The 21,911-nt window shown below is 44.1% G+C and overlaps 1 protein-coding gene across 4 annotated transcripts in view; it reads left to right on the top strand.

Moving 5' to 3' along the window:
• The window catches only part of ADD2 (adducin 2), a 100,983-nt gene that overhangs the window by 63,859 nt on the left and 15,213 nt on the right, over window positions 1-21,911 (top strand). For all 4 annotated transcript variants that reach the window (XM_047068507.1, XM_047068509.1, XM_047068508.1 and 1 more), the window contains exons 4-10: window positions 590-728; window positions 7,922-8,073; window positions 8,474-8,554; window positions 11,010-11,159; window positions 12,556-12,699; window positions 14,622-14,720; window positions 19,206-19,382. In XM_047068507.1, coding sequence (XP_046924463.1) covers window positions 590-728; window positions 7,922-8,073; window positions 8,474-8,554; window positions 11,010-11,159; window positions 12,556-12,699; window positions 14,622-14,720; window positions 19,206-19,382 — 942 coding nt within the window. The remainder of the gene's footprint in view (window positions 1-589; window positions 729-7,921; window positions 8,074-8,473; window positions 8,555-11,009; window positions 11,160-12,555; window positions 12,700-14,621; window positions 14,721-19,205; window positions 19,383-21,911) is intronic.

Genomic DNA, 21,911 nt, shown 5'->3' with positions numbered 1-21,911 from the left:
CTCCTGCGTGTTCCCTGCTGCCACCTGGTGGACAGGCATGTCTTAGTTATGGTCTGAAAAGCCAGGCTTAGAGTCATAGGACATCAGAAATGGAAGCTACAGGGAGGACAGCAAATCCTTCCATATATGAGGAAACTGAGGCCTAGAAGAGCCATAGGCATGCCTACTGGACAGGGACAATAGCACACTTTTTCATTCAGTTCTGCTTTTTAAAATGTCTCAATTACTAAAGTGAAGCCACCTTAGTCTGATGGTGGTGGGTAGGGGAAGTCCAGGTGGGTGATGGGGAGTGTGTCTTGACTGTCACTTAGACCCAGGAAGGACCTGGAATCTGGATTACGTTTCATAGGGCAAAGGGAACACACCAGGGGACATCTCTTTTTTGCTTCCCAAACAGCAGTTTGTCCGGGGTGGGGGGGGGGTCTCCTGAGGTACCTGTGGAACCCCCAGTGTTTTCTGGGGCCCGAGGATCCCATGTGTGGTCCTGGCCTAGTTGAGCCAGGGGATAGGGGTGGGCACTTGGAAGAGGGGCCCTCAGTCTCCTGCATGAGACACACTGGGGGGACCAGCGCCTTGGGGCCTGCTTCAGTCTTTCAGGGAGGAGCTGGAAGGCCTCATCCAGGAGCAGATGAAGAAGGGGAACAATTCCTCCAACATCTGGGCCCTGCGGCAGATCGCGGACTTCATGGCCAGCACCTCCCACGCAGTCTTCCCAACATCTTCCATGAGTATGTGGGGAGCTGGGGAGCTGCCAGGAGCAGAGGTGGAGGAAGTGGGGCGGGGAAGAGAGGGTTGGTTGCCAGGCTACGGAGTGAGTGGTGCAACTGGGTTCGCAGACCTGGGGGACCAGCCAAAGAGGTACCTGGCTCTGCTTCTGAGGCTGCTAGATTTAAAGACCCACAGAAGAATTCTTCCTGATGCCCAGAAATAGAATGGGGAGGATGACTTACAGGAAAACCTTTTTCTCGTTCTGCTGGGGGAGGGGACGGGATGACGTGTCACTGCTGTGAGAGGCAGGGCAGCCTCTATGTGACTCTTCCAGTCCCCCTCATAAGTGGATTAGCATGAAGGGAAGCGTTTTGCAGCTCAAAGTCCCTTACATGGCCTCTACTTGAGCGACCAGGAGTGGGGAGTGAGGATTCTGCTCCCTGTTACTCTAGTTACAGGTGCAGAACCGAAGAAAAATCCTTGTGTTCTAGCAGCAGGCCCTGACTCAGGCTGCTCTTTCCTCAGTCTCCTGGAGCCACTCCCTTGCAGATGGGGTCATGGCGATGAGAGGAGGCCACTGAAGCCAGTGTCTCAGTCTCACACTGGACAGACCAACCTGACTCCCTAGACAAGAGCCACAAACATCCAGAGCTGGGCATGAAACCATTTTCCTAGTCTCTGAAGCTCTGCCCACAACCTTTAAGAAACAAACACTAAAAAATACTTGGGGCACTTGAATGGCTCAGTGTTAATTGTCCGACTTCAGCTCAGGTCATGATCTTGCAGTTCGTGAGTTCGAGTCCCGCATCGGGCTCTGTGCTGACAGCTCAGAGCCTGGAGCCTGCTTTGGATTCTGTGTCTCCCTCTCTCTGTGGCCCTCCCCCACTCACACTTTGTCTCTCTTTCCTTCAAAAATCAATAAACATTAAAAAAAAATAAAAAAATACTTCCCCTCAACAACATAAATACAGGAATATGACTGAAAATTAGGAAAATAATTCAAGAAAGAGAAGTAAAAATCACTGTACTGTGTTCTTACAACCAAGAAATGACTATTATCAATATTTTGGTGTATATCCTTCCAGCCTTTTTCTCTTAACATAGATAAATTAAGAAAACAAAAATGGAATCACATTATATATGCAAATTTGATAGCTTAACATATCTTGACTAATTTTTCACATAATAAAACATGGTTCTGTAATACAATGTTTGGTGGAGGTATGCATATTCTGTGGCATGGCTGAGTATGCCATAGTTCATTTAACCAATTTCCTATTTTTGGACTTTTAGGTTGTTTACAATTTTTTGCTGTTGTGAACAACAATGCAATAAATTCTTCGATTTATTCTATGACTATTTTCTAAAGACAGATTGCTGGAAGTAGAATTGCTGGATTAAAGAATTTGCATGTTTTGAAGATGTTAATGCATAATGCCAAATTTCCCTGGAGAAAGAAAGAACCAATTTACATTCCCACAAAAAATGCAGTCATGCCCATTTCCTGCACCTTGATCTGTGCATAGTATGTATTATGCCATTCGTTTCATCTTTTTGATTTGATAGGCAATAAATAGCACTTTGTGTTTTAATGTGCATTTACTTAATTACTAATGAGGTTGGATATATTTTCATATACATACTGGGATGATTTTCTTTTTGTAGTAAATTGTAGTACAATTCAGAATTGTATCACATTCTGAATCCGTCGGTACTTTCCTTTGTGTGTTCTGCTTTTGATTACACACTCAGAAACGCCTTTCCCATGTTTTATCATCTCATGGGACAAATACCCTTAATTATTTATTTGTCAAATCCTCAACTATTTGTGCCAGTTTATTCTTAAAAATAACTTTAGAATTTGTCATGTTCCACCCCACCACCCCCCCCCCGCCACCCTCCGCCAATCTACCTCAAAAATTCCCTTTTGGGATTTTGGTTGGGATTGTATTGAATGGATTCATTTGGTGAAGAATTTATAAATTTACAATTTTATATTAGAATATAAGTTCCACAGGAGAAAAGATATTTGTATCCTTTGTTCACTGCTGTACCCTAGAGTAGTGTCCTGGACTTAGAAAAGTAGCTGTCACAGAGTAGGTGTTTTAAAAATATTTGCATGAATGAATTTCAAGTCTGTTCAGAGATGATGTATGTCTTCTGTTTATTTGCTTTTTTTTTTTTTTACCTTTTTTAATGTCCATCAGAGAAGGTTAGTAGTTCTTTTCATATAGTCCCTACTAATTTCTTATTAAGTTTATCTTGGAAATTTTATGTAACTTTGTTATTTTAAATGATTTTTTTCTCCACTCACTTTTCTTTCTGGTTATAGCTGTCACCAGTAGCTTCTTACCAGAAGCTTACCAGTACCAGAAAAGTAGCTTCTTGTTGAACTCTTAAATTCTAATAGTTTCTCAGTTAATTCTCTTGGGTTTTGTATATTTAAAAAAAATCCCTTGACCTGCAAATAATGTTCATTTTGAATCCTTCATTTCAACATTTACCCTTTGTTTTCTTTTTCCAGTTTTCTCACTGTATTCATTAGAACTCTCAGAACGATGTTTAAAAATAGATTAGAGAATAATCATTCTTGTCTTGTTTCTGACTTTAATAGAAACCCTTTACCCAAAGAGTTGAGTTTGTGATCATGTTGAGGAAATCTCTTCTTATTCTAGTTCAATATGGGTTCTTCTCAGAAATGGATGCTGAGTTTATAAAATGCATTTTGGGCATTTATTGACTTTCCTTTCTTTGGACTAGTGATGTGATGAATTATATTAATAGATTTCTGAATATTGAAGTATTTTTTCGTTCCTGAAATCAATCATTCCTGGTCTTGATGCATTCTTCTGAAAATATTCTTCTAGATTTGATTTGCTAGACTTATTCAGGATTTTGCATATTCATACATGAGATTGGTCAGAAATTCCCTTTTTGTGCAGTCCTCATTTAGTATTGGTATTAAGGCTATAGTTTCATAAGATAAATCAGGTGATCCCTGTACTTTTCTTTGTCCTGATGGCATTTATTTATTTATTTATTTGTTTTTATTTTAGAGAGGAAGAGAGGGGCTGAGGGGGAGACAATCTTAAGCAGGCTCCACACTCAGTGTGGAGCTGGACATGGGGCTTGATCCCGGGACTCTAGGATCATGACCAGAGCTGAAATCAAGAGTTGGATGCTCAACCGAGTCACACAGATGCCCCTGTCCTGATGGAATTTAAATAAGATAGGAAGTCTCTCTTCCTTGGAGATTTATTATTCACTGGTAAAGCCATCCAGATAGGCGACATTTTTGATAACATTTTGTTTTCTCAGTTTTATCTAGGGTCTTTAAAAAATTTATTTTGCTATGTCCTGAGTAAATTTTGGCCATATATTTTAAAGAAATGATTCATTTCATAGAGAGTCTCGAAATTATTAGAGTGATGTACCATCTTTCTACCATTTAAACTTTCAGTTGTGGACGAGATGACATCCCATTCTCATTTCTGGTGTTGTGTATTCCCCCTGTCTTTTTACAGCCAATCCAGATGTTGGTTTATTCATATATCTTGCATAAGCCAATTCTTGGATCTATGTATTTGTTCTACTAATTTTCGAGTTTCCCAATTCATTGATTTTGTTTTTCTATTCATTAATTATTTTCCAAAAGTTTTCTTTGGTTTATTTTGATATTTATATTTTTTTCTGGAATAGAACAAAACGAATACTTTATTTTCATTCTAATTCAATAATAAAGACATTTCAGGCTATGAATTTTTTTTCTCTGAATGTAAGTTTGGTCTTACCTCATTAATTTTGACACAGTATTTCCTTTATTGTTAATTTCTAGATAGTTTGCAGTTGCTGCTTTGATTTTATTTTTATTCTAAGAACTGTCTGGGAGTGTGCTTTCTCATTTCCAAGTGGTTTAATTTGTATTGTTTTAAAGGTTTGTTGATAATGTCTAATTTTATTGCGTTGTGTTTGGGTAATGTGGCCTATTTAATGTCTATGTTGGGGATTTACTGAGATTTTCTTTGTGCCCAATATCATTTTTAAATGATATGTAGATTCTATCTCTAGGGCATAGTGTTTAATCTGTATCTTCATGTATTATTTTCAGTTTTATAAAAAGTGAGATTTGTGTTGTTTTCCTCTGTATATTTGATTACTGTTCATTTCTCTTTGTATTTCTGATGGCTTTTGCTTTGTACCTTGCTGAAACGGTATCCAAAGCAAAAGTGTTCTTTATAGCTGTAGCTTCATTATGAATTATAGGTTTATTTCATGTAGGATAATGTATACAATGGTCCTCCCAACAGTGACCTCTGCTGCCTGGCTTTGTCTGGGGTCCTTATGCTTTTGTTATACCTCCCTTCTCGGTGCCAAGGATGAATATTCCAAAAGGATGTGCTTCCCCTGATTTCTATTTTGATAATAGTATTATGATCTCTGTTTATTTTTGTTTACATTTTCTGGGCATAGTTTTGGTGACTCTTTTCTTTTTACCTGCTTTCTGTCACTTTATTTTAGTGTTGTTTGTTAGTAAACCTCCTGTAGCATTGTCTTCTGGCATCTCTTGCTCTAGCAGAGAAATTTGAAACAGGCTATTTTTTTGTTACTTTGTAGGTAACCCAAATTTTTTTGTAGGTGTTTGTGCATTTTTTCTCCTTATCCTTGTATTTCAGAAATGTGTCAGGAAGCATATAATTATAGGCTTTTTCCCTTCATGGACTTTTCCCTGTGGCATGTAGTAAATCCTTATAACTTATTTATACAGGTCTCTTTTTCAGTTCAGAAATTGTTTCTGTTATATTGATGCTAATTATCTGTATGCTGACTCTCTGGTCTTTGTCTTCCATAGCTATCCTATTTTTTCTCATCGTTTTCATGTCTCTGACCTTATACTCTTTCTTTTGGGAGAGAAATAGAGCTGACCAGAATTCTCACTGCCTCACTGGCCAGCATCTGTCAGAAAGACAGTTGGATGCCTGAAAATCTGATTAGTCTATGTCCAGGGTATCTGAGTCAGGGATTGTGGACAGGGGAGGTTCCAAGAGTCATGAATTCACGCACAGATAGGTTGTTCTTTGTCCAGCTCCATTTGCCTTAGAATTTTGTGGTGGTTCTGTGTTTTTATTTTGGTTTCTTTTTTTTTTTTTTTTTTGCAATAGTGTGTCCTTCAGTCTTAGCTTTCCCAGAGGGGTTAGTGAGTTTTCATCTTTTTCTGTGTTTTCTTAGGTCCCTTGAGTAAATGGCTTGGTTAGATCTAAGTCATAAACCTGGCACTCAGTATCCTAACTTTTGTGAAGCTGGTCAGAACAAGCATTCTTTCTCTTAAAACCCTGAGAGCAGAGGTTCTGAGTTGCTGGTGGAAGCTTCTGGTCTCTTCTCCCACCATGGGCCTGTGGGTGGGATAATCCTTACAGCAAAGCTCCATGGAGTGGGGAAGGGGGACACTGATACAGGACACGGAAGATGTGATGGCATGTTTTTAGACCTATTCTGGCCTCCTGGCCATCCCTGGGACTCCATAGTTATTTGTAAAAGAAGGATTCCAAGAAATCGTGGATAGCCCCTCTTGCCTGGCTTTATATGGGGGCGGGGTTGCTTTTGATATCCCTCCCTTCTTGCTGCTAGGGATGAAGCAAAGAGGTAATTGCTTGTCTAGGGAATGCACAGAGAGGAAGAAAGGATCCCAGACTGGTCAATTCCAATTAGAAATTGTTGACTTTAGAATTTTGTTGTTCTTTTTGCCAGTTCAGCTGAGCCTTTGGACCACTTCTTTCTCTGTCAACCATGGTTACTGGACACATGCCCTGGAGGTATCCCTCTGGTGGTCACAGGCTTTCTGGGGGCATATTCCTGACATGGGGTGTTTTGAGGTTGGTTCTGTTTGCTTTACATAGGCCCAACAGCACCTGATCCACCCTCACTTCTGCAAACAACCTCATCATTTCAACGAATGGCAAACCTGATATAGGACATATATCACATTATGTAGTAGTGAGGTTATTGAGATGGTGGAAGCTTCTAAAGGGCATTTGAATCCATTAAAGTTTTTAGTGAGATGCTGGGAGAGGCAGCATCAGGAGGCTCCCAGCCAGACATCATTTTAAGCCAGAACCCTCTCCTATTGATTCTTTTATTGGTTTCTGGATACTAATCAGAAGTGCTGGTCTCAGACACCCTCTTATGCCTTCTGGAGGTGTGCAGGCAGCAGTCATCATTTTTAATGGGATAGACTGGACATCACCTCCTAGACCCTTTGGGTGCCCTGAGGATAGGACCATCAAATCTTCTAAGCCAATTTCCAAATCCTTTCCACATCCCTCCAAATTCCCAGAAAGAACCATAAGTAACCAAGGGACTGCACATCCCGAGGGGAAAAGATGTGGCCTGCCTGAGGCCTGAAGCCTTTCAGCCAGCCATACTGACTTCTGGAAGTTTATGACTTGTCAGAAAAGGTTGAGGAATTGACTTCCTGCCTGACTTGGCTTTCTAATTTTCCCTGTTTCTATTTTTTTTTTTAAATTTTTTTTTTTAACGTTTATTTATTTTTGGGACAGAGAGAGACAGAGCATGAACGGGGGAGGGGCAGAGAGAGAGGGAGACACAGAATCCGAAACAGGCTCCAGGCTCTGAGCCATCAGCCCAGAGCCCGACGCGGGGCTCGAACTCACGGACCGCAAGATCGTGACCTGGCTGAAGTCGGACGCTTAACCGACTGCGCCACCCAGGCGCCCCAAATTTTCCCTGTTTCTAAAGCAGAGGAGAAGTTATATTACATGATATAGTTTAAACAATATGATAATAGCAGGTCTAATGATTAGGAACTTCTTCATGAAAACTAGTTGGTGAAATATATCCCTATTTATGCCCAGAAACTTACTTCTGCTTTTATTCAGTGTCCATCATCAGGATTTATTGTAGGCTTGGCATTCTGAGAACTCTCCATTCTGTGGTTTGAATATTGCCATGAGTTTTGACCAAAAGCAATGCCATTTTTATCTGAATAAGCAGAAGACTTACTTGGGCACAACTATCCATTCTATGGACATTCTCCCCCTGGGTAAGAGTCAAAGAATATTTAATTCCCTGCCTGTGGAAGTTTTGTGCAGTTGTGGTGCCAGTGAGAATTTGGAGAGGACTAAGGCAAGGAAGGAAGGGGGGCAGACAGGAGCCCTGACCCTGAGAGCTGCCCTGTCCCCGCCCTGTTTCCCTGCAGACTTCTCCATGATGACACCCATCAATGACCTCCACACAGCTGACACCTTGAACCTGGCCAAGGGAGAGCGGCTCATGCGGTGCAAGATCAGCAGCGTGTACCGTCTCTTAGACCTTTATGGCTGGGCCCAGCTGAGCGACACCTACGTTACGGTGAGGAGAACATCGTGGAGTGGGGTGGGCACTGTGTGTGGCCCTGACAAAATCGGAAGGGAGAACTGCTGCTGTTGGCATGGTCATGCACTGAGCCCTTTCAAGGTTTCTAACCATTGTGGTCACTCGTGGCCACTTCTCTAGATAAGGAGCTAGGAACTCCTGGAGCCTATTTCTAGGGCTACCCCTGATCATTGGGAGATTCCTATTGTAGGTCCATTGCCCCAGTTCCAAATAAAGGCTGGATCTTCTTCATCTCTCACGTGCTGGAGGGAGATAAGGGTTCCTGGGAGGAAGTTTTAGATGCAGTGGATTCAGGGGATGAGGGGATTCAAGGAGAGAGTCCTTGGAAATGATCCCTCTCTCTCCTTGCCACTGACAACATGTGTCTTCCTTCCAGCTGAGAGTCAGCAAGGAACAGGATCACTTCCTGATTAGCCCTAAGGGAGTTTCTTGTAGTGAAGTCACCGCATCCAGCCTGGTGAGTACAGTCTGGCATCTTGCTGCCTATTCCTTGTTGAAATAACAGCAGCCTAGAGTGACAGGCCATCTCCAGATTAGCTGCTGTTGTCCTGTTCCTTGTGGAGCTTGCAGTCTGGTGGGCCAGAGAAGACACATGGCCCTGAAGCAGAATACCCATAGCACAACCCAACCATGAGACCAAATGCAAGGTGCAGGCAACAAGCGCAGTCGGAGGGAGGAGGAGGAGGAGGAGGAGGAGGAGGAGGAGGAGAAGATGGAGGAGGAGGAGGAGGAAATGGAGGATATGGGCACGGGGTCTTCCTATGCCTGGGATTGGACCCCAAAGGCTGGGAGTGGGGAGGCCTTACTAGATTCGGGGATATATTAGAACAACAGCCAGTACTTTCTCTCAAGCACTCTGCAAGACCTGCCTAGTGCTGGTGCCATTCGAGATAGCTTCTGGGACCCCTTTTGGTTCTCTTGCTCCTTTTAGGTGTAGTAGGAAGAAAGTTCCAGAAGTTGGTCTTGAGCAGGAAAGATTCCTGGGTGGGAGAAGGAAAACAGTAGAAAGGACTGTCTTACAAGCAGAAGAGGGCCAGTGGTTGCGGGGGGCTACATCATCTGTGCTGCACAGCCGAGGCCAGAGGGTGCCACCTCCAGGCCTCTGCCAGCCTTGACACACTCTCACATGTTGAGTCCAGGCTTGCAGTTAAAAGAGCCAGCTGACAAAGTCACAGTGTATTTGGGCAGGGCAGGACCATGAGGACTGCCAAGGCCACTTTACAGGGAAGAGAGGATGCTGGTGCCCAGGGAGGTAAGTGACTTGAACAGGGCCACCTAACAAGGTCATGGTTGAGTCAGACTGGAACCAAAGACACAAGGAGGCACAGGCTCTGCCTTTAAGTCATTCGTGGCCTAGTGGGGGAGCAGGCAAGTAAACTCAGAGTGAAGAATGCTCTCCTATAGCAGGAAGCTTAGGGAGCCCCAGCAGGAGGGGCAAAGGAGTTGGGTTGACCCAGTGGTGAATGAACTGAGTCCCCAGAAAACCACAGGATAGGCAGACATAGACCGGGACAGCAGGGAGGGGCTGGGCAGAGGCAATTGTGTCCTCAGCAGGAAGACAGTTCGCACAAAGCCAGACGCATGCCAGATCATGGTGCACTTGGGAGGACAGTGAGTGGCTGCGTCTGGCTCACATATTAGTGAGGCTGGAATGGTGACAGGGACCAGATGATAAATGGCACCAAAAGCCTTGTTATGGTGCTTTCACTTTATTCTGCTGGTCGTGTAGAGCCTCTGAAGCACTGTAAGCAGGTGAGTGATGTGGCCAGGTTTCCGTGTAGCAATCGTACCCTGCCAGCTGTGTGCAGAAGTGACTTTAGGACAACTGGCTGGTGCTAAGAAGAGGGTGCTGCCTTGGATAGTGCAATGTCAGGCATAGGGGCAGTTCTGTGAGGCAGGAGTGGGGGATTGGAGTGAGGCAGAAGCTGCCATTGATAAAGAAGCTCCAGGGTTTCCCCTTAGCCAGGAGGAGGTATGGACATGATTGTACTTGCACAGGGTTGTTTTTGTCTATGCTTAAGCATGATTAAGGAATAGTCTTTTGTCTTGCTGTGTCACAAAGTGACCTTCTCTAGTGGTGATGTTCCGTGAAACTGTTTATGCTAAGCAGGGAACACCACAGCCTGACTGTGTGCAGAGCCAGCCAGAGCCACCATTAGGGGTGTGTGTGTGTGTGTGTGTGTGTGTGTGTGTGCACATCACATGAATGTGTGATTTTTAGCCATGACACCTACTACCTCCTTGGCATCAGAAGCAGATTATATTATAAGACCAGTGACTAGTTTCTACCTGTCCTTTAAGACCTAGCTTTTGGGTGATTAGTAAATGGATGTTTATTATACTACTCTCTTTACCTTTGTGTATGTTTAAAAATTCAAAGTAAAGAGTAAAAAAACAGGAAAACATCTCAGATGTTACTTCTTTTGGGAAGACTTCTCTGATCTCCTTCTTTTACTGGGATCAAACACTCCTTCCATCTGTTTCTAGAGAATTCTGTGATGGACTGTCTTCTAGCCCCTCTACCCAAGTTGTGGTCTGTAGACCAACAGCCTGGGTGTCACTTGGGAACTTGTTAGGAATGTAGACTCTTGGGCCCCATTCTTGGCTACTGAATCAGAATCTGCATTTTGATGGGATCTCCAGGTGATTATTATACCCAGTAAAGTTTGAGAAACTCTGCTGTAATATTTTTCCTGCTGAATTATAATCACCCATGTTGCCTGTTGGCCTATATACTCACTGAGGGCAGAAACCAGGTCTCTTTTTCTCCCAACACCAAGCCCAGCCCTAGCTCCTGGTGTGCTGGAATGTCTGAATACAGTGGGTAGGCGTGTGCTGGCCCACGGGCAGGGAGACTTGTGAGGGCCTCTGCCGGCCCTGTGGCCATCAGTCTCTCTTCTTCGTTGGCCCAGATCAAGGTGAATATCCTGGGAGAGGTGGTGGAGAAGGGCAGCAGCTGCTTCCCAGTGGATACCACGGGCTTCTGTCTGCATTCGGCCATCTACGCAGCCAGACCCGACGTGCGTTGCATCATCCACCTGCACACGCCAGCCACCGCAGCCGTGAGTGTCCACTCCTTAGGCCGGCATTTCAGACCCTGAGGCTGGTGGCAGACCCCTGCTACCTGCTTCTCTGAGGTTCTCCCTGAGGAAAGACCTAAGCCCCCCAAGCTGGTGGCAGTCTTGTTTTTTAAAAACAGTTCTGGAAAGATTTCCTGGAACTCAGGCCATGTTGAGGAGAGGGAACACCCAACGTGGGGACACTAATCCTCTCCATTTTTCTAAGCACTGAAGTCTTGGTTTGAGGAGATAAGGTAAAGATGTGTAATGTCTGCTCTACTGCGTCCCCCACCCTGCTGCACACACACACACAAGCACTACTGACCCAGGTAATGGCATCTCTTGAGTTTCTGTTGAGGTCAGTCCTACTGGACTAAGGGCTGACGCCTGCCCCCAGCCCCTCTCTCTAGTAAGGAGAGATCTTGATAAAAGATAATACAGTGGGAACCTGGACTTGTCCACTCCTCATTGCCCAAGGTAGGCTGAGAGCTGGGATTGCAGCAAGGAAAACCAGGAAAGAGTAGAAGCGATACCCTCAAGTATCAGATTGTCCATTCAAGGGCTCTGGTAATTTCCCCATGTATACCTAAGACACTGCAGTGTCACTTGGAAAGGCAACCACCAACCAGTTCTGGATGTTTCCCCAGCCTTCAACCCATCTTTCTGACTACGAGGCCTCATACCTACAGGGGCAGAGCAGACTTGTCACTGGCCTTGGGTTTTTTCTACCAAGTACGCTAGTTATGAGGATTCAGATTTTCCAGAATTTGGGCCAAGACTGAATGATATATGTGTGCTGAGTGTCCATTTCTGCAGGCTTACTCATGGGGCAGAATGAGTGAACAAAGGCAAGAAGCTCTCCTAAATCTCTCCATGCCCTTGCTTTTAATAAAAGGCAGGGTGTGGGGCATGGATTTTAACCCTGTTCCCTGGTGCTCTTATTGCCCTGTCACGAGTAAGATGGGGCTTCTCAGTGAGCCTCCCTGTTTCTGCCCTGACCTCAAGGTTGAGGACTTCCACCAGCCCATCCCAGAGGACCCTGGACCCTGCCTCACCCCAGCCTCTTCCCCGAGTCCTATGACAAGAGAAGAGCTGGGAGTGGGCAGCAGCACCAGCTCTCTCAAGGGCATTCTCTGTAGCAGTTTTAGAAAATGGTATATTGACATGGCTGCTATCAAAATGGTAAGATTTGGGAAATCTGGAAAGACATCAGAGAAAGCAGAAAGCCAGACCCAATCAGGTGCAGCAGAGGCAGAGGGTGGTGCCTTTGTTGGGGGCTTACTCCCTCTACCAGTAGTCCCCAGAGGAGAGTCTGGCTGTGCCACTCTGAGGAAAGCGCAGATGTGACAGAGGAGCTAGGGGAGCTGCAGGTGCTAACCATTCCACTGTCTCACTGAAGGTGTCGGCCATGAAGTGCGGCCTCCTGCCTGTCTCCCACAATGCCCTGCTGGTGGGGGACATGGCCTACTATGACTTCAATGGTGGGATGGAGCAGGAAGCGGATCGAATCAGCCTGCAGAAGTGCCTTGGACCCACCTGCAAGGTTTGCTCAGCTGTTCCGGGAAGACGCTCTGGGGTGGGATTGTCAAAAGCCTACATCATGAGTGACACGTGTTCAGTGGACAATGTTTCAAAGTTGCACATATACAAAAAAGTGAAAAAAGATTCTCTGTATGCCACTACCCTGAGGTTTTGGTGCTCACTCGAAATATAGTCGCATATATTTATAAAACTAGGATCATAAAATATATTCTCCTTTCTCCCTTAGCAATATCCAGTAAATACCGTTGTGTTTTATTATTTTCTAAATCACTATTTTAAATTATTAAAATATACCTCATTATATGAATGGCTGTGTCACCATTTTACCTTAACAGTCTTCTGTAGTTGGACATTTGGAGGGTTTTTTCCCCTGAATTTTTGCTTGATATGAACAACATGCAATGAAAATTCTTTCATTTAAATCTCTGTGTATGCCTGAGACTGCATCCTTAGGATAAATGCCTGGGATGCACATTTTAGAACTCTTACTTCATATAGGCAAATTGCCCTCTCCTCCCCAGCATCTGGTATGTGAGAACGCTGCTTCCTAGTCTTCCTAAACTTGTTATCATTTTTTTTTTTTGCTAACTTGATAGAAACAGAATCTCACTATTGTTTTTTTTTAATCTAAAGACCTATATTTTAACAGCAAATAATTAGGGGTGGCCAGCTTAGTACAGGAAGTTTTGGAACGGAGCCTGGGCTGATGGATGCTTGTTCCTGTCCTCAAAAGGCACTCACTGCCTGAGTCATTTCCAGTCTGAGAGCCCCTGTCTTCCCATCTCTGACACAGAGGAGAAATCCCTGCCACTCTCTCCTGACATTCTCTAATGCCTCATTAGCAATGCCCGGAGAAGGAGGAAATGTTCACATCTATGAAATGCTGTCAGAGTTTGAGACATGGGGCATTTGCTATCTACAAAGTCTTTTGGAGGCCAGAGTCATCATCCCTTCCTGTTTCCCTTGAGAGGAAAAAAACTCCAGCTGTTTTCATTCAGCAAGAGAGAATGTGATGATGAGGCCACTAGGCCTCAGCCAAGGTCTGCAAGGACAAATCCAACACACCGATCTGTGTTCCTGTTACTCAGTGGGCATCATCTGTTTTCAGAGAGTTCTTGAAGATAAAACTAACCAAGGAACAGTTTCTGCATCTGAACTTTGGGGAGTCAGGCTCTTAGTGTAAATTAATTTCTGTTTCTCTCCCCCACCACCACCCCTTTTATCTCCCTGCTCCTGGCTGACTCACAAACATTGCACCAACAGTGAAAACACCTGGGTTCTAGTTCGGATTCTGCCCCTGACTAGCTGGGAGACTTTCAATTTCTTTAGTCCTCTGTTTCCTCTTCTGTAAAACCAGAGAGTTAGAGTAGAAGGTCACTACAGCTTCTTTCACAGAGCTATAGGGTCTTAGAGCTGGCAGGACATCACCGAATTCATGGAGAGGAGACTTGAGGTCCAGAGAGGTGACATGACTCACCTGTTTCTTCAGAACCACCTCTTGAGAGAGCCACTCCCTTGGGTTTTGGTTTCCAAGTCAACCAAGTCACAGGATCCAGAGGTTGCTTTTGAGGTTAGTCCCTAATATTGGACATCAAGTAATTTCGTTCAATTTAACAGACACCAGTTTTTTAGATTTCTAAGCCCTCCAAAGCCTAAAAATCCAGGTATTGCCCAAAGAAATCCAGCAAGCTACCTAGTCTCAGTTTTACAAAGCATCTTCCATTTCTTACAGATGATGCCTCGGGTTAATATTACATGTGGGGTGGCTAGGAATGTTTGTAGGGGGAGAATGAACAAGGAGTTGGTGGGGAGGGTGCTTTGGGATTGGATATGGAAACTGATCTGGAATAAATGAAAAATTGCTCCTTCTTAACTAAAGTTTAAAAGACTTGAAGTTTTAATTGGCCATTTGCTCCTCTGCAGATCCTGGTGCTAAGAAACCATGGAGTGGTTGCTCTAGGTGACACCGTGGAGGAGGCGTTTTATAAGGTCTTCCACCTGCAGGCTGCATGTGAGATACAGGTGAGCAAGTTCCTCTGGGGAGTGGGCCCCAGAGTGCCTCTGACGCAGGCCCCCCTGGCTGTGATTTAAGGAGTCCTGTGAGCCAGCCATCTGAAAGCCTTGCCCTGTTTTTCTGCCTTGGAACCACCTTATCCTTCTGAAGTTTCACAATTAGAATCAGTTTTGCAGCTTTAAAATATTTATCACTGTTATCTAACAACCATTGCCTACCTCTTGAGGGTCAGTGCTCAGGGCAGGGAACTTTGTAGGCCCATCAATTGGATGGTGGTAGAAACCATAATAGGGCATATAAAAGTTCTTACCATGCTCAGGTCCTACCTGGGGTATAACTGTAACATCTAGCTATGCCAAATAGACACCACTTAGGTAGGTCTTTTTTTTTTTTTTTTTTTTGGCCTGGGGGGTGTAGTTTGTAAATACTATTAACATGGTCCAGCTCAGAAAGAGAAGTGGAGAGCAGGCCAGGGTGAAGTTTGACATGGCAAGCCTGAACACCAGGGAATCCCCAAAGTAATGTCCAGGGAGCCCATCACAAAGTTCCCCTAACTAGTAAGCGATGGGATAGAGGGTGGGTGGGGAGTGTCAGTGATCATGGGCCCCCTAGAGGAATTGGTGGAGAAGCAATAGGAAAGCACAAACCCTATAGTTCTGCCAGTTAACAAAATAATGTTGGATAACCCAAACACATGCTCCTTTCAGTGTGGCAAGCTGTCAGGGGTGAGGAAGGTGGCCTTGCAAGCTGAATGGACTTCATCCTTCCCAGCTCTGGAATGTGTGCCTTTGGGTCAGGGACTTGCTTTCCATAGCCTATGTTTCCTCAGCTGGAGACATGGGGCCTGTGGAGTCCTTGTGAGGATGGGGCCTTTCAGACAAGGAGAGGTGTTGCTGATGGTATTTTTAGGACTCGGTTGACACAAGGGGAGGCTAACTGCTCCAGGATGAGTCAGCTCCTTGCAAGGTCCTTTGGTCTCCTGTCTGCTCTCTTCTGGCCTGCCTAGGCAGAGCAGTGCCACAGACAGAAGGCCTGCCTTTGTCTTGGGAGTTGAGCGGTGGGTGGAAGAATGGGACAATCCCAGAAGCATCCCAGGTGGAGACTACAAGTGGCACCTTTCTCAATGGTTTTTAAAGGCCTAAGTTGAGAGGACAGTTATTAAGACAATGATGAATAGGTGTTAGAAGAAGTCTCCCCACCCCCCAAACAGCAGTGGTCAGAACCGAAGAAGGTGAAGGTAGAACCAGGATCAAGGCAGTACCTTTCAGATGTGGTGGCCTCCCTACCCCAACCAGAGATGCTGGCCCTGAGCTCTGTCCCATGACTGACATTAGAACCTGGCAGAGCCTCTGATATGCCCACTTTGTTTCCCCACATATCTGAGCTCTTACAAGTTCCCCACCTTCCTGCTGAAGAAGAGGCTTCCATGAGAAAATAGCTCTTACCACTTTGCAAAGACAGCATGGACCTAAAATGAATGGAGAGAGATGCCCATGTATCCCCCCACATGGTGAAGACTGCTCCACACTAAGAAATGGCCTCTGTGCAGTTTAACCAAAGGCAGGATGGCTGTCTAGCAGCTGAGGGGATGAAAGCGCAGAGCTGTCAGCCACTGGCCCCAACAGCCCCAGCTGCTTCTCTTGGCCCTGCCTGCTGTCCCTTTCTTTTCAGTCAGGACTGACTCGATGTGACCTTGTTAAATTGCATCAGGCAATGGAGCCAAATAACCCCCAGAAAAGCTCCAGTGGCTTTTTTCCCCAGCTTGTAGAACAGGGAAGCTTCTAGAGAGAGAGAGAGAGGAAGCTGGAAGGTATAGAAGCAAAACAGGCAAGATTAGACCAGAAGTGTGGATGGTTTAAGGCATGAATGATCCCAGGGGCTGACAGATGCTGTTGGGATTGCAGCCCCTGGCCAGGCCATTTCTAGTTGAACAGCCAGCACTGAGGTTCTATTTCCATTGTGGGCCTACTTTTCTCCCCCAGTGACCTTGGCAAACAAGCAAATGTGGCTGTGGTCATTTTAGTGGTTCAAGGCTAAAAGCCTAGTCCATTCACCTTGGGGAGAGTGTTCTCATTGCTCTCCATCAGTTTGGGGTTCTAGGAATCTGGGTCATCCCCAGCTGAGAGAGGCAGCTCCCTGCTCTGCTTACAGGCAGATGGGAAGAAGCTCAGGCAATTCTTCCCCATCTGCTACCCATCACCATGGAAACTAATGGGGGGCGGGGAAGGGAGGTGGAAGGAGTCAGCTCTTGTAAGGATGTGGGCAATTCTTTCCTCCTCCATAACGACTAGTCCCCAGGGCATATTGTTTCTTTCATAGTAAAACCTCAGAATTTATTTATCATAAACATTTATGTGGCACTCTCTATGTACCAGGTGCTATTCTAGGTACGTCACGAATATTGCCTTACATAATACTCATGAGGTAGATCCTACTATTTTCATTTTACAGATGAGAAAACTGAGGCACAGAAAGGGTAAATAACTGCTCCGAGTCACACAGTGAGTGAGTAGCAGAGCCAGGATTCAAACCCAGGCAGCCTATGTCCCAAGTCCATGTGCTTAAACACTACATTGCATTGCCTCTTGGGGCAATGAGGGTCAGTGGGAAAGATCAGCTGATAGTCAGGGTTTCACTCCAAGTCAGCCAGGGAAACATCAACTGACAGTCTGCACTCCAAGTCAGGGTTTCACGGTCCCAGGGCTAAAGCCCTGCCTTGGCTAGATAGGGACCCACGATGAACTAGGTAATTGATCTACCAGTTGGGATTCATGGCCATTGAGAGTGCATTCCCACGGTGCGGCCCCAGTGTAGGTGTGAGGGACTTCAGCATTAGAAAATACAGCAACTGTATTGTGAGGGCAGAACTGGAACTAGTGAATGCACGTAACAAAAAGGGAGGTTTGAACTCAGTGCAATCTGTATGAACTCACTGTAACCCTTCTCACATTTGGACAACAGTATAGTAGGCTACCTCAATAGGCACGGATCTGAGCATCTTCCAGGGATATTGGACAGGGACATTTAGTTTTGGTGGGAGAGGGGAGTAAATGCCTACTGAAGTCTCTGTTTTTGCCAGGAAATGGAGTCATCTTTGTAAGATAAAAATGGAGGCTTCCACTGGACACATGTCTTGGATGAAGAGGGAATGGAAAATGAGTGTTCTTGCTCCCTCCACTTCACAGGGTGACAGGGGTCACCTTGCAGGGGTGGCCTGGCTGACCTCTAGGACATCTCGTAGGAGCCATTTGTTACATTGGTGAATTTAACACACTCTGGGTGTGTCCCAGAGCCTCATGGTTTCATAGACTTATGTTTTCCAGCAAGCTAAATTGTACACTTTTATTTTCAGTAAAAACTGGAACACCGAATGTTTATATAATCGGAGCATTCTCCTAGAATAAGTAGGCTTACAAGAGATATCAAATATCAATCAGATTTGCAGCACAAAACACCTGGCTCACTACCTATAATACTCAGAAACCACCATCTCTCCCTGTTGGTGGACTCACCCTGGAAGCTAAATCATAACCAATTATGTCCGAGCGGCAGATTCATGGAACAAATAGAATGTACTATTAGATGAATATAGAATTAGGAAATAAGGAGATTAGTTAGATTAGGAAATGTTTTTTAGGATCATTAAAATCGCCTGCTGTATACACACACCTCTTGCCCTAATACCCAGAGTCCATTGCCTGCACCACTTGTTATAGCCCCTTTCCATGGAGACATGATGGGACATATACTCCAAGTCCATTGGTGAAGCTGCCTGACTCCTGCACAGCGCCCAGCTGTGTACTACCAGCACATCATGTATCTCCTTTTTCTGGGTTTCCCTGACCAACTAATACCACTGTTGAAGATGAATTCTTCCTTTAGACCTGTTAATTCAGGCCATCAGGCTACTCTGATGTTTTTTATTGCCTGAGAAGCTAGCCTATTTTCTTTCGAGTGACTTTTTTTCTAAAAAAACAAAAACAAAACAAAACAAAAAAACAACAGAGGGAGAGATTTTGAAGAGAGAAAGAGAAAGGTGCAGAAGAATAATAGAATATACACCCACTATTCACCACTCAGATTTAAAAAGTAAAAGCCTTTTTACTTAAGATTTTTTCCTCTTTAAGAAATAAAATATTACAGACAAGAATTGAAGCCCCTTTGGAGCCCTTTCTGATCTTACTGTATGACCCCACCTGCAAAATAATCACAATTTGAGGTTGGTCTGTATCCCAGGTAACTTTTGAGTCCTCCATATTGCTTTATTCTTAAGGTTTAACATTTGCGTGATTTCCTCCTCCTCTGTAGTCTCTAAGAACTAACACTAAGAAAGAAATTGCTAATACCTCTGTTCCTGGAAATGAGTGCATGCCCAGTAAGTTTCCTCTGGGAGGAAAAAGTCACATGCAGCTCACATTTCTAGACATGTGTACACACACACACACACACACACACACACACACAAACTGAGGTCTCTCTGCTCTTTGCCACAGGTGTCCGCCCTGTCCAGCGCTGGGGGAGTGGAGAACCTCATCCTCCTGGAGCAGGAGAAGCACCGACCCCACGAAGTGGGCTCTGTGCAGTGGGCAGGGAGCACCTTCGGACCCATGCAGAAGAGCCGGCTGGGGGAGCACGAGTTTGAGGCCCTCATGAGGATGCTGGACAACCTGGTGAGTCTTGTGCCATTGTCCTTTCAGGCCAGTCTCTTGAGCCTCAGGCCCCTGTAACCAGTCAGTGGGACAATAAGGTGGGCGTGAGAACTGCCAGCATCAGGGTTAAGTTGTGAAGGCCTCATTGATTGGCACCTGACTCAGAATTTGTGATCATTCTAATAGTAGTTGAGTCTTCTTAAATGAGGGCCTTTGCCACCCCTTCTAAGGGCTGTGGATGCCATCTTATATTGTGGCTCAGTTCACTCCTTTGTGGTTAGTTCTGCCTTTCTTATCTCATGATTAAAATGTAGAAAACACATAATATACTAATTTCCTTATTCTGGTGAGCAGTATTCTAACAACGTGCTGTCATAATGATTGAACGAATCAATCCTGCAAGGAGTTAACTGGTATGTGTCCAGGAGTGGGCTTGAAAGGATACAAAAGAATGTTAAGACGTTCTTCCTTCTAGGGGCTAACAGTTTAGTTGATGATACGACCTATAAACAGGGGACAATTGGAGAACAAGAGGAAAGCATGCACCATGAGGTACTGGTTGCAGGAAGAGACTATAACATAGATGGCTCAGAGAAGTGAAGGATGAAACCTATCCTTAGACCATTTCTATATCTAATTCATGTTCCCCTCCTCATTGCTACTACCTTGGACCCTCTTTATTGTATCCAGGTCATTGTGATAATTAATCTTTTTCCCCTTGCCTCCAGTCCCTCCAAACCATCTCCACATTATTATGAGACTGACCATGAGGGCCACGTTATAATGATGAAAAATACAATCCACACTGAAAATATAATTCCCATTAACATTCGTGTGCCGAGTAATCCATGCCTAAGTAAAGCACCAGAGCCAGAAAGTTTCATACAGGAATTCTTTCAAATCTTTAAGAAACAGATAATTCTTGTGCCATCTTAAACTGTTTCAGAGGATGAAAACAGGACACAAAACCATAATGATCATAATACATTCAGACCAGTCTTTGAGTTGATGAAAAATGCTTTCTGAACACTAGCAGATAGTATCTGGCATAACATTGAATAATAATACCTAATAACCAAGTGAATAACAAATTCCTAGTATTTAAGGATGATTTAATATTATAAATCTTTTAAATGTATTTTATGATATTAATGAGTCAAAGGATAAAAACCTTTTGGTCATTTTAGTATCAGAAGTTATTTGATAAAAATATATCGACTTATAAATATAGCTGTTAAGACAGGAGGACATTTAACATGATAAAATAAATCATGGTAAAACACTAGAAGTAGAAGTAAAAGTATTTCCATTAAATTTTGAAACAAAACAATGATTCTTGCTGTCAGCACTTTTAATATTGTTCTAGAATAATATTGGACCTCAATCTAAAATGGGAGGCATAAAAATAAAATATTGAAAAGGAAACAAATTTACTATTAAAAAATTTTTTTAATGTTTATTTTTGAGAGAAAGAGAAACACAGTACAAGAGGTGGAGGGGCAGAGAGAGAGAGACACAGAATCTGAAATAGGCTCCATGGGGCTCAAACCCCCAAACTGTGAGATCATGACCTGAGCCAAAGTTGTACGCTTAACCAACTGAGCCACCCAGCTGCCCCCAAAATTACTATTTTTTATAGATAGTATGGTTAAATGTATAAAGATACTTATTTTAGGGTTGTTTATAATATTTTGAAAATGACAAAGTATCTACCACTATTGGTTAGATAAATTATGGTATATTCATTCATTGGCATATTCTGTAGCTGTTTAAAGGTTTCTGTGTGGGAGTGCTGATGCACAGGAGCACTTGTACCCCAATGTTTAAAGCAGCACTTTCAACAATAGCCAAATTGTGGAAAGAGCCTAAATATCCATCAACTGACAAATAGATAAAGAAATTGTGGTTTATGGGGCGCCTGGGTGGCGCAGTCGGTTAAGCGTCCGACTTCAGCCAGGTCACGATCTCGCGGTCCGTGAGTTCGAGCCCCGCGTCGGGCTCTGGGCTGATGGCTCAGAGCCTGGAGCCTGTTTCCCATTCTGTGTCTCCCTCTCTCTCTGGCCCTCCCCCGTTCATGCTCTGTCTCTCTCTCTGTCCCAAAAATAAATAAACGTTGAAAAAAAAAAATTAAAAAAAAAAAAAAAAGAAATTGTGGTTTATATACACAATGGAGTACTATGTGGGAATGAGAAAGAATGAAATGTGGCCCTTTGCAGCAATGTGGTTGGAACTGGACAGTGTTATGCTAAGTGAAATAAGTCAGGCAGAGAAAGACAGATACCATATGTTTTCACTCTTATGTGGATCCTGAGAAACTTAAGATCATGGGGGAGGAGAAGGAAAAAAAAAGTTAGGAAGGGAGCCAAACCATAAGAGACTCTTAAAAACTGAGAATAAACTGAAGGTTGATGGGGAGTGAGAGGGAGGGGAAAGTGGGTGATGGGCATTGAGGAGGGCACCTGTTGGGATGACCACTGGGTGTTGTATGGAAACCAATTTGACAACAAATTTCATATTTAAAAAAAGGCTTTTGTGTGTTTATAGGTTCAA

The sequence above is a fragment of the Lynx rufus genome, unplaced genomic scaffold, assembly GCF_022079265.1.
Source record: "Lynx rufus isolate CCGP_SWC_20201006 ecotype Redwood Valley unplaced genomic scaffold, mLynRuf1.p SCAF_8, whole genome shotgun sequence".
In the NCBI taxonomy this organism is placed as follows: domain Eukaryota; kingdom Metazoa; phylum Chordata; class Mammalia; order Carnivora; family Felidae; genus Lynx; species Lynx rufus.
This window is presented reverse-complemented; position numbering and strand designations above follow the sequence as displayed.